This window comes from Euwallacea fornicatus, chromosome 23, assembly GCF_040115645.1.
Source record: "Euwallacea fornicatus isolate EFF26 chromosome 23, ASM4011564v1, whole genome shotgun sequence".
In the NCBI taxonomy this organism is placed as follows: domain Eukaryota; kingdom Metazoa; phylum Arthropoda; class Insecta; order Coleoptera; family Curculionidae; genus Euwallacea; species Euwallacea fornicatus.
The window spans coordinates 1,979,563-1,995,646 of record NC_089563.1 but is presented as its reverse complement, the minus strand read 5'-3'; the positions used below and the strand labels follow the sequence as shown (position 1 = coordinate 1,995,646).

The window sequence follows — 16,084 nt, the reverse complement described above, 5'->3', positions numbered from 1 at the left end:
GTGTTTCACCAGATGTCGAGATGTTGATTTTTGAGATGACGTAACGCGCTAAATAATAAGCGTTGATGAGTGTCTGGTTCCTAGATAACTAGCGAAGGACCGATTTTGGTGGGTTTGCTTATGGTTTTCGTTCTTCGTTGAATTTATCGATAATTTATGGAAGAAGGAGGAACGTGGAATAATGGCAATACAGGCTACAACCTTCATATATAAATAGAGATATATTTGATAACATCTTAGCCCACACTGTTTTCAAATAGTTTTAAGTAGCCACTTAGGTTTACACAAGAGTACCTTAATTAAGCTTACTTCCTTTCCATAGTGTATGTCGCAGTGTATGAAAGAGTCCAATTGTCTAATTTCAAATCTAGAAAAAGACATTTCGTAAATGTGATTTAGAGAGCGAGGCATTAATCAATTTGCCAGCTTCAATGATGATTTCATTAGAACTTTAACTGCCTGTTTTACACTTAGAAAAATGGAATTTTTTTCCAGTTGGTTAGAAATTTCATTTGGCATCGACGATTTTTCCGCTTTTTGAGTAAATTAAACAATTCACGAAACAACATCAACAAAGTTACAATTAGCGTAAAAATAAATTATAAAACTAATTAAATTACAAGAGTTGCTAACAACGTTAATTTCATTATGTGATTAAATTAACACTTTGATACTTTCGCTACTAATGACAGTTTTTACAACCCAAGCTACGCAAATTTCTGTCGAAAGGACAAACTCTGCAGCAATTAATGGAGAGTTATTTCCCGGCTCGGCACCTACGTGGTTCTATAGTTCAAAAGAGAAGGACGGAACCTTCCTTTCACCGCGGAACATACGCAAAAAAAACATATGTGCGGATCAGCGTTTCGAACATTTATACACTAAAATGCAAAAATTTTCTATAATTAGTGTAAATACGTGTGACAATTAAAAATAATTAATAATTTTGTGATATTTCACATGATACCTAACCGTCACCAGCGCTCCGCATGAAATTCGTAAGCGGAGTGCTGGAGATGGTTTTTGTCGTCATGGAATTCTTGCTAAAAAACTAATAGAAAAGATATTGAGATCTGTCCAAAAACGTTATAGCTGCAGACTACGTACCCGTTTAACAGTTTAGCAGCGAAAGTGTTGGATTTAGACTGCAAATTCAAGGAAACAACATTTTTACATATTATCTTAATGCAAGTAACCAATACATAGATAATACCGTACGGCTTCGAATTGTCCCGCCGGACAACTTTTTTGCAAATTATTATTTTTTAAAATTCAAAATTTGCATGAAATGAAACCAAAAATGCCGCCTTTCGGCGTTTGTCTATTTTTTTTAAACGTTGCTTACGTCACCGGCAGCGCAAAATGGCCGATTTTAAGCAGTTGCAATAGAGGTCATGCGACACCTTAAACTAAAGGTCTTTCAAAGACGCATTCAACGGTGTAACAACTATAAATTTGGTTAAAAATGCAATAAAAACTCAATTTAATGGTGTGTAAATAATGAAAAAATCTGCGTGTTAATGGGAACTGGATTTGTTTTCAATTTTGTGTTTGAGAACAGCTTTGCTTATTTTTATTTATTTTTTTAATTAAAAAACAAAAAATTATTAAAAAATTGTACCTATTTTTGTGAAAAACTAGTCGATAGGTTTTGAACCACGATACACCAGCTTCGAAAGGCCATTCACTCAAGGTGCCCCTTGACCCATGTTTCAACCTGAACAAATGGGCCATTCGGCGCTACCCGTGACATAGACAACATACAAAACATAACCAGACTTCAAGAAGTAGTATTAGTTGTCCTATTTAATGCCATTTTTGCATTAAAAAAAGGGTTGAACCTTTAACAAAGGGGGCGGGGGGCTACAATTTAAACCTGCACGATATACCAAGTAAAGCAACAACATACCAAGGGCCCGGTAGGCCTTGTTAAGTACTTCTGCTTATGAACTTGCATAATATACTCGATTACATTTATAAATGGACATTAATACAATAATTATAATATAGCCACTGGTGAGTCCTTCGAAAGGATCAAAAAAGGGCACGAAGGTTTTTGGGTGGGTTAAGACATTATAGGAAAACACTACAAGAGCAGCATGGAAGTAATGGCTGATATAGTCGCAATTGCTGTGGAGTTAGAAGAGCATCAAAATGGCTCATTATCTTATTAAGTACAAAAACCTCCAATAAAATGGATCGAAGTATGTTATTGACTTATGTTGTTGCACAAGTGCCAGAAGACTTACTTCTCTATATTTCAATATGTAAAGATATGTTAAAGTCTGCGATATGGAGGTCATTGTGACATATACATATTATATTCAACAATGATAGATTTTTTCAACAATAAATAAGTTCATGGTCCAGTAAAGCAGCACGCAGCCCAATGGGACAGCTCAATCGAAGCATTTTTACCTGAGTTCTGGCTAAAAACTCGGAGAGAAATGCCTCTTTCTGGTTATGCCAAATAGGACTATCCTACTTTGTATTGTGCACTATTTGACATGTTCAGTTATGTATTACTTGATGGGCGTCGATGAATCGAATATTGTGTCGTATACAGAAATTCTCTTCAAATAATTATTTTAGCAGTGATTGTTGTTGTCAAGTTAATTAAAATGAATTTTTAAACCGAGTTAGAACTTGGATTACTCTGTAATTTTTTTAATGGACTTGAAAGTTCAGTAGTGTTAATTCAAGTTAAAAAGAAAATTTGGTTTGAGGTAGCGGGAGGGAAATTCGTTGAGTTCGAGAGGGGTTGAAGAAGCGAAACCCTCTACCACTGCACAAAAAATTTTAGAATTATTTCAACCCTTAATAAAACCATTGCGTACTACCGCAAAACTTCCCCTTTTGTATGTGCAGATCAGACGGTTGTTCCTGTTGGGATTGTGATGAAAAAAGAGCGGTTTGAACAACGACCTTCATTGTTCAGAATGAAGATTCCACGTATAACTGTTTAGCAAATATGGCAATTACAACATTTTCCACGTGAAACTTCGATTATTAATATTCGATCACCATTAATTTTGACAGTGCTCCATCGCCCTCCCACGAATTTACCTCCTTTTCCAGTTACCACAAGTGCAGAAATTTAAATCAGAACCTCTGTTGACCCCATCATACGATCCATCAACCCCGTTCGCCGCCCCTACAACTCAATAAACTCCTCCTTGTACGTAATCTTCTTCATGATAATGGTGAAGGTGAACGTATGAGCGGGTGAGGAGGGCGGAGAAGGCTGCGCGCTGCTGTGGGCACAAGGAGAGGCTGCTGACACCATCACTGTAGGTGGTGAGTGCATCTTAGGATGATGAGGACTAGAACTAACTGAGGCAGTATTACTAGTGCCACTAGAGGGTGAAACACAGTAGGTGGGATAGGACGACCCGGGAGGTGGGGCTGAAGGACGGTATTCACCAGTGGCCTTATGTTAATTGGAGTTATTATGCTTGCCGTCGGAAGAAGCCAGTTCGAATGATTCGGAAGAGCCCAAGGTGGTGACGGAGCCGTAAGGATCCAAGCTGCTCTGGACACTCATTGATCGTCCCTGATCCTGGCGTCTTATTCGATTGGGGGAGAGTTTACTGGGGTCAACGCACTGCGGGTCTGCCTGCAAACAGTAGTGATGGAGGATCGGATAGGCACAACTAAACGCTCCTGAAGTCTGTGGATACCTAAGCTGCAAAAGGGGGTAATGCAAGACACTGCACCTGATAAGCCAGAGCGTTCATGAGGATGTTGTTCGGCACTAAACCCAGGGGGTAGATCTCTTGCATCACCGCATTCGCCGGGATCTTGTGGAATTGGATATATTCCAGGAAGTTACCTATGACATCTTTAAGGCTTGTAGTGGGGTTGTTGTCGCAGTATTTCTTACCTTTCATGTTTTACGCCATTAACGTCTTGATATATAAATAAAGTAACGCCTTACCCCACATCAAAGCTGCTTGAAATTTGGTGAATTCATCAGCCTGAAGTTCGTCTCTAACTAATATCAACCGCACCACATGTTGGGGTAAAAGGGTAAATGATCCTAAATTGAGCACTTCATTACCATGCTCGTCTACGAATTCCAGCACCTGCGAGACATTTGAACTCAATAATCGACAAATCTCTAATCATAAAATTTACCTTCTGCACAAGCGACTTGGTGCACTTATACTGGATGTACCTCTCAGCAGAAGCTAACAATGCACAGACAGTATCGACGTTGATACAACACTGAACGAATCCTGCACAGGCCTTCCGTAGCTCGTCCAAACCATAGTAATCAGCAGCGTTCATTACACCTAAGAGAGCTGATCAACCAAAATTCTTCAAACTTGAAAAGCGCCTACCGAGTAAGGTTCTGGGCTGCAGGGTCACACATCCAGTGTGGATGTACTCTATGAGCTGTCTGAAGACATCTGGTTCGAATTCTTCTATTATCAGGGTTTGGTGCTGTTGAGATTGAGGCTGAGAAAAAAATAGAACTTTAGAGTGATTTTCAGAGGTTTGGAGTGGGAGGTGCTTAATTAAGACTCAACGTCATGCAATAGCAAAAATTAATTATATGCATTTGTTAGACATATCATGTATGTTAGATATTATGTACTGTATTGTACTGTAAAATTCGGAACGAATGGACCAAAGTGACCTAGCATGCAGATTGTCAACAATCTACAATAACTTGTACTTCTGTACAGGGTGTTTTTTAATAGGTGATAAAAAATGAAATGGGTGAACCATGAGCTTATTTTAAGACAAACACTTCATGTAAAAGTATGTGCTAAATTGCTTCCATTTTGATTTACTGGTTGTCGAATTTCCATTTTTTTTAGATTTTCGTTAACTTCTCTCGTACTTGTAAAAATAATTAACTCAAAATTGGCAGTAAGAATTGTTTTAACATTGCGAAAAACTGAAATAACTACTGCTTAAAATTCTCCACATTGCGTTACGTTTTTCGTGTAAAAAAGTAACGCCCTGTAGAGTATTTTGAATAATTGTTATTTCAGTTTGTTCGTAACCCTAAAATGATGATAACTGCCAATTCATAGTTAATTAAATATCTTACATATAAGCATCTTACAAGTCACAGAGAAATTAATGAGAATTGAAAAAAAATTAAGCTTCCACACCCTGCAACTCAAAAAGTGGAAGCAATTTGAAACGTTCCTTTGTACAAAGTTTTCATCATAAAATAAGCTAATGATTCATCCATTTAATTTTTGTCCATCCATTAGGAAACACCCTGTATAATATTTACATAGCGATTTTTAGTGTGAGTATTAACGAGTGAGTTAGTAGAGAAGCTTTGAAATTTTAATCGAAAATTTTCACTACTTAGCTCTTCTAACTCTAATGAGTTTTTCATGCAAATATTATGTCTTGAAAGAAGAATCGCATAATATAGTGCATTGTGATACCCCACGGTTGCTAATAGTGATGGAATTTCTATAAAAATAATTAAGTTTTCAAGTTTGCTACCATGCGAAGCATTTAACTTGATATAATCAGATTCACTATAATAAAACTCCCTCTATAACTGTATCTATACCTATGTCTTACTGTTAAAAGAGCAAGGCATATAAACATGGTAAAAGCAAACATGGTTATTTCTCATTGGTGGGGAGTGGATGTTTTACCTCTTGGATGGGGGCCAGCTGCTGGGTGTAGCCTCTCTAGATATATAATATATAACAAGGATTATTCACTATTTTTAGGCCCTAAACTAGGTCTATTATGCAGCTATGTTTAGTCTCTAGTTCTTCCTCGTCTATACAATAGATGATTAGCAAATGTACATATAAACACTATGTGTTTGCTAATCGTCCTTAGTCTCAGCGTATTTTACAACCTACCTGTTGGGAGGCATTCTGAAGATTCAATAACGGTTCAGAGGACCTCTTCAGAAACAACCGTAGCTTGTTTTCTTTCGGAGGAGGTTCTTTCTTACGTTGAGGACTTGGCGCCTGTTAAACAGCACCTCAAATCGAGCGCACGAATTTAAAAGGACAGAGTTACCTGATAGAGCATTTTATGAAAAACCCTCGATCGCGCAGCTAAGACCGCTTTGACTGCGCAGACGGGCTCTCGTGTCTCGCCCACTAAAAAAGTGACATCGCAGAGTTCTGGCATGGAAGCGAGGAACTTCATGTCCTCGGCCAGTCCTGACTTGTTTTCAAACGTGCTGAGGTCAGGCTCGGCCTCGGCCATAGTGATGTAGCTTGCAGGTAGCAACACGCTTTCCGGCATCTATTATAGAATAATAACTCGATTGAGATTTCTAACAGAGAACGTCTGAATATTTCTCGATTAAAAAGACATTATTCAACAAAATTTTATTATCATTGAGTCATTAAAACATACTCACTTCAGTCCAGTTCTAACGAAAGTAGAAAAGCTATGTGTCATGTACTTTTTTATTTACCCATATGTACATACATAAGTACATAATACGTAATGCATTGTTAGTTCATTGATTTTACTGAATATTTAAATGTTTATCAATATTTCTTTACTTAAACCAGTATTGGGGCAAAATATATTGAAACATTTCGTCTGTTTTGGGAGTTTCTAAAAGAGAATCTTCTTAAAAAGAGTTACGATTTTATTAATTCTAATTTCGTTATTATCAGCACCTGGACATGGAATGTATGGACACTGGACTGGGGTTTGGTATGCCGCTGCTAAGTACTTGGCATAGTGGAAAATCCCACAGACAATTCGCGATATTCATACAATTAATTCGATCAAATATAATTAGAATGTCGTTTGGGATTTGGTGTTAGATTTTTTTAATTGCTGTAAATTTATCAAATTTTCAGTGTCGAATGAGAATTGAAGTTCCAGAAATCTGTTTAAGTGTTCGCCAACGAATTTTAAAGGGCCATAGAAAGACCACCAGCAATTGAACAACTTCTTTTGTATCTTGAAACTAACTGATTTCTCTGCAAAGAATACTACACTTTCGACCCAAACTGAATTTAAAGCATCAAAGAATTTTTTACTAAACCCATCACCTAAAAGTGGGTTAAGGCTATTTAAGGTCGTTCTGGGAAAAAACGAAAAAAAACACCAGATTACCTGTTGATTTTTGATATTATCACACCACTAATCAAAGAAACCAAAATAACGAAAACTTAAGGGAAACGACCGTTTCGCAGAACTCGTATTTAACTCTCACAAATTTCTTAAACCAGTTCCAGCTTTCCCGGCAGCATCATGGAAATCGGTTAAACTTCCCAGGGAAAACTGTTGAGCTTTTCCAGGCGGGTGATCTAGGGACAATTTTGTGACTGCGCCAACCTAACGATCTCTCGGTAAATCCTCCAAGGGCACGGTTGCCATAGCAAGCATGGGAAAATGCTTATGTTTGGTGTTACTTACGTATAAATAAGCGTAGAGAGTATTGAAACAACTAGACGTAGCTAAAAAAATTCTTTAAAAATTAATGTTTTGTCAAAAAATGAAATAAAATCTGTAAAATACATTCAATTGCAGTTTACGAAAATATATAAATTAAAAAAACTCTGATTTTTGGTGTTAGAAGTACGTAGATGATTAAATGGATTTCTGCGAATTCTTAATTAGAAAGCTTTCTTTGGGGTTTTACAGCTTGTACCGTTAGGTATACGGATATACAGGGCGTTTCATAAGCATATCGAAAAACTTTCAGGCGATGTAGAGCTCATAAACACGAATAATAAAATTAGAGTCTGAAATCGCGTCGTTTCTAAGATACAGACAGTTAAATTCCTTTTTTTTTAAATTTTTTAAGTGTTTCAAAAACGGTTTGGAGTCAGGACATGAATTAGGTACACTCCATCGCGGAATAAATGTACGTGTTTCGGAGGAGACAGAATATTTCTACCTCCACCAGTGGCGTCCGTACGGCCATCGAATGCTTCTACATGTGTAAATGGCTCAGAATTTAACTTAACCATACTTTGGAAGGAGAACCATTTTGCGATTAGGCATGTTTCACACATTTTTGTCTTTGTTCTCTACTTCTATTAAAAAAAATTAGAGTAACTTCTCCTAAAGAATAAAAAAAATCCCATTAAAAAACCTATAGCGGTATTTTAGTAGGAACAGGAATGAGAGGCACAGAATGAGGAAGTATTTTTATCGTGAAAACGGCTACTTTAGCAACAAAACAGTAAGAGGCCTTTTTTTTATTAATAATTGATGGAGCGTCAAAAAATACGTTGGTATTAAAAAAGGTCAGGGGCGTACAATTTTTTTCATTAAACGCATCCCGTTGAATGGCCGTGCGGATGCCACTGGAGCAGGTCGAAATACGCTGCTTTCTCCAGAACATGAACATTTATCCCGCCATAGCGTATCCATATCCCGAACCACTTTTGAATTATGACAAAAAAGAAGAAATTTAGAACTTTGTACCTTGGAAACGAAGTGATTTCGAACTTTTAGTTTATTCGATCTAAATGTTTGTTTTTACGAAAGCTACGTTCTTTGAAAGTTCATCGGTATGCTTGTGAAATACCCTGTATATGTTGAAATATATTCCCCTTAAATAGACTTTTTAAAAGTGCAGAAATATACAGGATGTTCTGTCAAAAAACGTAACAGTAGTTTTAAATTTTGAGAAATTTCACGGGAAAAGGGTACTTTTTAGTGTTTTTTGGTTATTTAGTTATTTGGGTATTTTTTTATAAAAATATAAACTCCAAATTTCATTGTTAACCGAGCAAATACACTGATGGATAAAATTAGCACACCACCTATAAAGTTGAAAGGAATTTTAATAAAACTCACATATCTAACAAAAATTAATTTTATTTATTGGAAAAAGAAATAAAAGAATTAAATTATATCCCCCCCACTCCGTTAAATCTGGTATCGCTGGGTTAGTTAAATTTTTTTTATTTTTTAAAATTTTTTGGTAAAAAATGTATAAATAACAAAAATTAAAAATAAACTGAATGTTCTGTCCATCAGTGTAGGTGAAAGAAAATACCTGGATCGCCTATCCTAAACAACACTAAACAATAACTTCCGTTCGTTGATTATTTGTCAAAATTGATCAGGAAGTCAGTTTTCAATTCAATATAAGGGTTAAATTTTCAATTTTTTAGATATTTAATTGTAAATTGTGGGGAAAAATTATCAGTTTAAAATGGAAGATACAGTAAAAAACGAGTTTGTTTTCTACTTCAAATTAGCCAGGCCTATGGTGCTTAATCTCCCAGAATCCCGAGGTGAACCGAAGATTATTATTCTCAATTTATTCTCATCAAGAATATCTTTAGATCGAATATTAGCAGTAGCATGGCTAAGGAAGCTCTCAGACGAAAACGTTGGGGATGAGAGGCTGCGCACAACATACCTGAAGTTACTAATATTTTGCCTGCAACGCAGAAGACTTTCGGGCATTTTCGGAGACGACCCTCGCTTATACGAAGTCCTAGAAAACCTCGCTTCTAATATTGATGTAAACACAGTCTGATTCCTCAACGCAAACTCTACATATGATCCATTTAGCTCAACGAGTGTGCAAGAAATCTTCTGAAGCAAGAGCGACAAGGCCGCCACGAAACGACGCCTCAGGAGATGGGAGAAGATATAGCTGCATTCCCTCCTTTCACCACAGATTGCTCCCCTGACTTGACAGAATATGCCGCCGTCCAAAATATCCCCAATTTCGGGGTACATGCCTACTATGCAATCTCCAAACATCCAGTTAATAAATGGCAACGTTCCGAACTTGCAATTTTTCCCAAAGGAACTAAAAGTGCAACTGGCACTAGTATCACTATCACCGCATCAGCGACCCCCAAGGATTCTGCTTCGGCACCTGCCGTGGAAGGAGCAGATGCTTCGGCGCCTATAGAATTACCTTCTCAGGAAAAGAAAAAACGCCGACCCAGGAAACTGGGATCTTCCCCTCCTACACGTCCATTGGGACATGTGAAACGGGCCACCGTAGAACGCCTTACTCCCACTTGGGGAACCAACTTGGTGCATGTACGTGGACGGACTGATATCGGCGAGATTAAAGATACTTCAGGAGTAGATAAAGCTTTAAAAACAACAGATTTTCAAATAATCGAAGATGAACAAACTGACGAGGAAAGAAATGCTGCAAGCCGTGGAGCTGAACATAAATCTCTAGCTTCGAAACCTAAAGAAATTACCTATGCTGTCAATGATTTCAAATATGGAATGATGGAAAAAGCCAAAATCCAGCCTCCAAGTAGGTTTACCAAGCTGGAAGATCGTAGCGGCCTCCAAGATCTTAAAAGTTCCAAACGTTCCAGAGTTAAGGTCAAAAGTACGAAGGAGAAAGGTACAGGTAATAAAGACCTTGGACCTAGACTTGCAAATCCTTCTGAGGAATTCAATGAGTCGATTAAGAAGGCTTTAGAAGAGGCTGATTTAACTTGGCAAGATTTGATGTCAGGAGAAGAAGATATTGATGAAGAAATTCAAGAAATACAAGATGAGGTTTTAAGGAAGGACGATTATAAGGAGTTTCAAATTGAAAACTTGGATCTCGAAAGATACGGAGAAAGTAATTGTGATGGTTTTTGTCGGGAGATTGAAGGTGATGTGGTTGCTCATAAGACTGTTTACGATAAGGGAGTTGAGGAAGATGAGGAATTGATCGAGTGGCTGCAGGACCAGATTGAAGGTTTGTTGTTAGCTAGAAGCGTGATGTTATGGAAAAATATTTTCAGAGGTGGAAGAACAAAAGAATATTTTTCGTGAAGCGCAGGAGATGCGTAGTACTTCATCAGCAATTTCCAGAAGAATTCCAATAACTACTCCACAGCTTGTTACAAGTCCTAGGAGGGTCAAATCCGCTGAAAAAGTTTATGCTGAAGCGACTGATAATGGTCAAATACACAGGTATAAAACCTAAGGAAATCTTTTCCTAGTGTTAATATCTATGGATAATTAGGCAATCATATTCGTGTCCTCTCAAAAAAGCCAAAAGACATGTCTCAATTGAGCGAAAACCCAAGAGATCGATAGAGTTAATCTGCAAAGTCCACGGCTTATTGAAAATTATCGACGAGAATCAGAAGGCTGCCAAAGCAGCATCAAAGGTGATAAACTTAATGGAAACTCAAGAAGTAAACCTTCCCTGAGTTCCTAATAAATTGACAAAGCAATGGTTTCAGCAATATAGTACAAGAGATGATTCGGATGAGTCTGTAAGTTCGCAGAAGGAGTTTCAGCAGGAGTTGAACGAGAACAGGAGAAATCGCGGTCCAAGACCATCGCCGAGTCCTTATGGTACTGAGATGAGAGGTAAGTCGTATCCTCGATTTCCATCTTATTGTCTCGCATTTCCCTTTTAGTTCTAGAAAGAGCTGAGCAACAAATGCCAATTTTAAGGTCACCTGGTTCCTAATTTTTTAAATTTCTTTCTTTCCCCACTTAGGAATGTGTCCTCCTAATTATAGAAAGGCAGGAGGTACTGGTGAAGTAGCAATCAGGAAGATTAAAAAAACAGTTGGAAATCAGTATGGAATGGAGGCTCTAAATGCAGTTCGTAAGAATTTATTTGGAAGTAGTACTGCATCGAATTAACTTTGTTGAAATTTATAATGGATTTTGAATGGAAATAGGTCGTCGGGAAGCCACGGAGGTACCCGAACCCACTGGTAAATCTTGTCGTTTATTTTATGAGAAAATCATACAATTCAATAATTTCAGTTGTAAAACACAGAAACATGCATGATCTAAGGCATTGGGAACAAGGTGATATAATCTGTGATCGAATCACAAATCACTTAATATAAACTTTAATAGTTTGTCAACCATGCAGAGATTTAGCTGAAGACAGAAAGTATCTGGATGGATGGTATACTTGCTTTACTTCTCGGTCCTAATTAATTTTTTCTTTAGAACTGGAACTGATGCAGGAACTACAGCAACATCCAATTGACTTCCTTGGGTAAATTTCTACTTTTGAGCAAAATTTTGAGACCTCAAAAACAAATTTTCCCTCATAACCAGGGTCGCTGAAAATTGCACGAGCTCCCAACGGGAGGAGGACGGATTTTGTAAGTGAAGCCGACATTGAGTTGGGCAGTGTGAAGTATCTCGTTTAGAGGCGAAATTGTAGAAGTGATGAAGATAGTCAACATAAAAGTTCCTCCGTAAACGGAAAGTTAATAGAATATACAAGGTGTTCCACAACTTGTCCGACAAACTTCAACCCATGTACACTGTTACATAAGAATTCCATTTATCAGAAAAAATCTAATGGGAGTCCTACAGGTAACGAGATAGACAATAATTAAGTTTATTCTTTCTGTGTTGCAAAACCAGTGGCGGACTAGTTTGAATGTTCCTCCTGCCCGCCGCTCTCGAAGATGTAAATTATCAGGCGCTGTAGTAATCCGGTTTCACGATTCTTCAATATTCGGAACTTCGGCACGGCAAACCTGGTTTTTGAAATATACCAATAAAAAGAAATCTAAGAGATATAGATCTGCAGACCGCGGAGGCTAAGCTACTGGTCCGCCCCGGCCGATCCGACGTGTCCCGTGTACTTGAGTTCAAAATTTTCGGACATTTAAATGAGTCTAATGATGATATGATGAGTCTAATTCAATAAATAAACTTTTATTATTGTTTATCTCATTGCGTGTGGGACTCTCATTATATATTTTTTTACCATTGGACTTCTTATGTTGCGGTGCGTATGTGGTTGAAGTTTGTCCGCTGAATTGTAAATCAGCCTATACAGGGTGGTCTATGACTGGAGAACGATATTTCAAGGAATGACTATAGGGTTAGATTCCAATAAAAAAAGTCATATAAACAAAAGTCTGATTTTCAACAGTTTTCTAGATATTTGGTTTTTACTGTTATCTTGATTTTTAACGATTTCACTTCGTATTTATTAAGATTGTGACTATCCCGTTCAACATAACAAGCAATCAGATAGATAGTCTGAAAGAGCATAAAATTTGCTATCAGATAGCCTTTATGTCGTACTCTGATATTGTCTGAATATTAAATTACAAACGTTCAGAATCACGAACAGTTATTTCTTATTAGTTTATTGTTAATTGGAAACTTGGAGTAACCGAATTTGTTTTTCCAGAACAAATCGTTACTTACATTATTATTATTTAGTAATTACAAAATATTTCAAAAAGTGAAAAAATTAAAATGAAAAATTACAAAAACTGTTCAAAATTTCCCCTTTCTTCGCGATTACATCGACTACTTCGTTGAATCACCGATTTTACAGCACGGGAAATCACTTGGGGATTTTCACGCATAGACCGACATGCTTCTTGAATTTTCAAAATCAATTCCTCTCTAAAGTTACTAGATTGCGAGTAAGCTTTGTCCTTTAAGTAACCCCAAATATAAAAATCCAGAGGTGTCAGGTCTGGCCCACATGGAGGCTATCTGATAGGACCGTAGCGTCCCATTCAACTTCCCGGGTAATTTTTATTAAGTCACATACCACCATAAGCTGGACATACATCTAATTGCTACCACGCTTACTGTCGAACCAAGAAAGCGATATAATATAAAATAAAATATAAAATTGTAAAATCGGTTCTCTCTCCGACATCAGCGTTCCTATTTTCAAAATATTGTTGAAGAGAAGATTAAACTCGTCAAAAATGTTAATATGTGATGTTGCAGGTGATCAAGACTTTAGAGAGTTCATGCATAACACTCCTCAGACGTACATTGAGGAGGTAATGAAGCAACACAGGCATAGCCCTCAAATGAGGGTATTATTTTTTATAGGTTTTTATTAGGTAATTTAAATATTGTTTCTCTTCAGAGGCCATCTCTTTTACGAAGGGAAGCTCATCCTCCAAGTCACGACCAGCTTTGTATGTCCCATAGATCACCTGAGGAACTAGGTAAATTTCGGCAATTTCAGAGGGAAATAGAGCAGCTAAGTAAGGTGCGATCCCAATTATAAATAACTTGACTAAAAACTAAATGAGATTTGCTCTAGTTCCTTCCAGAGCTTGAAGCTGAAATAGAAGAGACGAGACGAGCCGCTTGGAGGGACATTGAAGGATTAGTCATGGAGCTGTATCCTACAATTGATAAGGGGAATGAAACTGGAAGAGCAGATGTAAAGCTTTCAGGGGTAAAATTCGAGTTTTCGTTCTTTGCTAAAATTGTTCTTTTGCAGTCCCTTTCTCCTCAAAAGGTGCACTCCACGAGAATATCTTCAGGAGGACTTCATTCTCCAGGTTATTTCGTATATTTTAGCGTTTCTTCGTTCTAAGGTAGACTGTAGGTTCCTTTGGATTTTGGGACCCTTGCGAAATTGAACAGAATGATGAACACGTAATCCAAGCTATGCCGACAGAGCAAGGGCCCATGTTAGGTATCTGATTCAAATTTTTAAGTGCTTAGTTTTAACAGCTGAAATTTTAGATGGTCCACACATGCACGAATATCCTGGAGGGTACCATTTACCAGAATCTTTGAGCTCACACATCATAAAAGAATGTGGGATGACTCGGAGACAGGTGGATGAGATGATGTTCTACATAGAACATGATCAGTCTGTTGGCATGTTAAAGTCTGAATGTTGTTGTAAAATATAATGTTGCTTCGACACTTTTCCAGATAATGAAACATTGCCGGATTGTGAGATTCCGTGCACCTCCTGTATCCTTCCGCCAAGGCTTGCCGAGGCGATAGTCACAAACGAGGAGCGCAGAAGGACTCGGCAGAGGCACAACGGCCAGTAAGGCCCTAGAGGGGTAAAAAAGACTCTCCTACCAAGTGCATTTAATTGAATCTATGAGGGGGATGTTTCAGCAGCAAGGATCATGTCCAGCTGCCAAGGGACCGCAGGCTTCAGCTTCAAGCAGTGCCCCTCAGTAACTTTTCACAATTACGGAACGGACTCCTCGTTCTACACAGCAAAATACTGCGAAAAAGTGTGTTAAGAGGAGCTTTTCTTGTAATAAAACTTAAACTTGAAGTAAAGTGTGTTTTATCTGGATTTATGTCCTTTTTATTAAGCAGCTTAGATATATCCACTTATATGTTGGTCAACTCAGTTGGATATTGTTTTTTCAACTCCATGTCCGAGTTGTCCACCCGTTCGGACCGCACAAACCGCCATTGACAAACTGCTTGTAAAAAAGCTGGCAATTCTAAACGTTCCTAAAACCAATTAAGTTCAAGTGGTGTAGCAATATCAAAACGATTTTGTCCCAAGTCACCTCCAGTGTTGGTGATCTGAACCACCGAAGATTTCCCTTCGAGTTGGTCCTTCAATTTCATCGCCCCACAATGCTTCAAAATGGTAATAAAATTGCACGAACGTCTTGGAAACTGCAATGAAATCCGTGTCACAATAACATTTAAATTTATTGATCAATTAAATAATAAATAATATTACTTGAACATAAATGATTCATACCTGAAGCGTCTGCCTACTACTTACTATCACTTACTACACTGCCACTAAACAAACCCATTGATTGACGACATGAATCTCATGAATTTTTTGAGTTTTTTGGTTAATTTTTTTGTTATTTTTTTTTATATTTTATATTTGTGACCTTTTTAGGATTTTTCGCCAAATTCGACACAAATTTTATGGCGATAACATTCGCCTCGTGGTTTATTATTGTAGTCGCAACTGCTGCTTAATGAAATACCTACTTCTCTGTGCAGAACAGGTGGTGAATGAAATCTTTAACACAACGTAAATAAAAAATTAATATGATTATATGGTGAATTATTCATTAAGCATTACTTTATTCGTATTTTAACGAATGATTCAGTGAAATGGCAGAAATATTTATTTAAACTTGTCTTCTTGGGAGGGAATTCATTTGGCCATCTGTAATATTATACAATGCAGACGCCTTAAAATTAAGGAAGTTCAAACGATGTTATCGAAATGCTATGATCAACAAAATGATCTTGTATCACTGAAGCCCGAATTCGTAATATCGCAATGAAGAATTGAGAGTGCTTCGCACGAATGTGTCTTCGATCGAATGGATGTTTCCATTGTTTATAGTGTGCCCAAGGATAGATGGAACTAAAGGACAAACGGGCTAAAAACGTTTGAGGGTCGAGTCCTGCTTGTTGTAAAACTACGTTACAA

The 16,084-nt window shown here is 37.5% G+C and overlaps 2 protein-coding genes across 16 annotated transcripts; one reads left to right on the top strand and one right to left on the bottom strand.

Annotated features, from left to right (window-relative positions):
* Positions 1-202: 202 nt before the first annotated feature.
* Positions 203-7,276, bottom strand: LOC136346396 (serine-enriched protein-like). 5 transcript variants are annotated; one of them, XM_066295504.1, is made up of 9 exons: positions 7,075-7,276; positions 6,013-6,243; positions 5,850-5,960; positions 5,634-5,669; positions 4,344-4,461; positions 4,138-4,295; positions 3,938-4,085; positions 3,717-3,883; positions 203-3,612 (listed from the first exon to the last, which is right to left on the bottom strand). In XM_066295504.1, the coding sequence occupies exons 2-9, from the start codon at positions 6,241-6,243 to the stop codon at positions 3,568-3,570; spliced, it is 1,014 nt and encodes a 337-aa protein (XP_066151601.1). In that variant the 5' UTR covers positions 7,075-7,276; the 3' UTR covers positions 203-3,567. The 5 variants fall into 5 exon arrangements, with proteins under 5 accessions (XP_066151601.1, XP_066151599.1, XP_066151600.1 ...); XM_066295502.1 differs by having other exon boundaries at positions 203-3,616; positions 7,075-7,274; XM_066295505.1 differs by having other exon boundaries at positions 3,492-3,616; positions 3,681-3,883.
* A 1,762-nt stretch (positions 7,277-9,038) lies between these two features.
* Positions 9,039-14,949, top strand: LOC136346391 (uncharacterized). 11 transcript variants are annotated; one of them, XR_010733286.1, is made up of 20 exons: positions 9,039-9,212; positions 9,264-9,445; positions 9,496-10,645; positions 10,692-10,863; positions 10,916-11,090; positions 11,139-11,268; positions 11,402-11,530; positions 11,589-11,624; positions 11,677-11,721; positions 11,773-11,805; positions 11,869-11,917; positions 11,980-12,026; positions 13,633-13,724; positions 13,778-13,903; positions 13,958-14,080; positions 14,141-14,201; positions 14,249-14,338; positions 14,389-14,522; positions 14,584-14,720; positions 14,782-14,949. XR_010733286.1 is itself a non-coding variant. In XM_066295492.1 (20 exons), the coding sequence occupies exons 1-19, from the start codon at positions 9,131-9,133 to the stop codon at positions 14,706-14,708; spliced, it is 2,958 nt and encodes a 985-aa protein (XP_066151589.1). In that variant the 5' UTR covers positions 9,039-9,130; the 3' UTR covers positions 14,709-14,720; positions 14,782-14,949. The 11 variants fall into 11 exon arrangements, 9 of the variants coding, with proteins under 9 accessions (XP_066151589.1, XP_066151588.1, XP_066151595.1 ...); XR_010733287.1 differs by having other exon boundaries at positions 14,779-14,949; XM_066295492.1 differs by having other exon boundaries at positions 10,916-11,063; positions 14,389-14,526.
* The last annotated feature ends 1,135 nt before the right edge of the window (positions 14,950-16,084 follow it).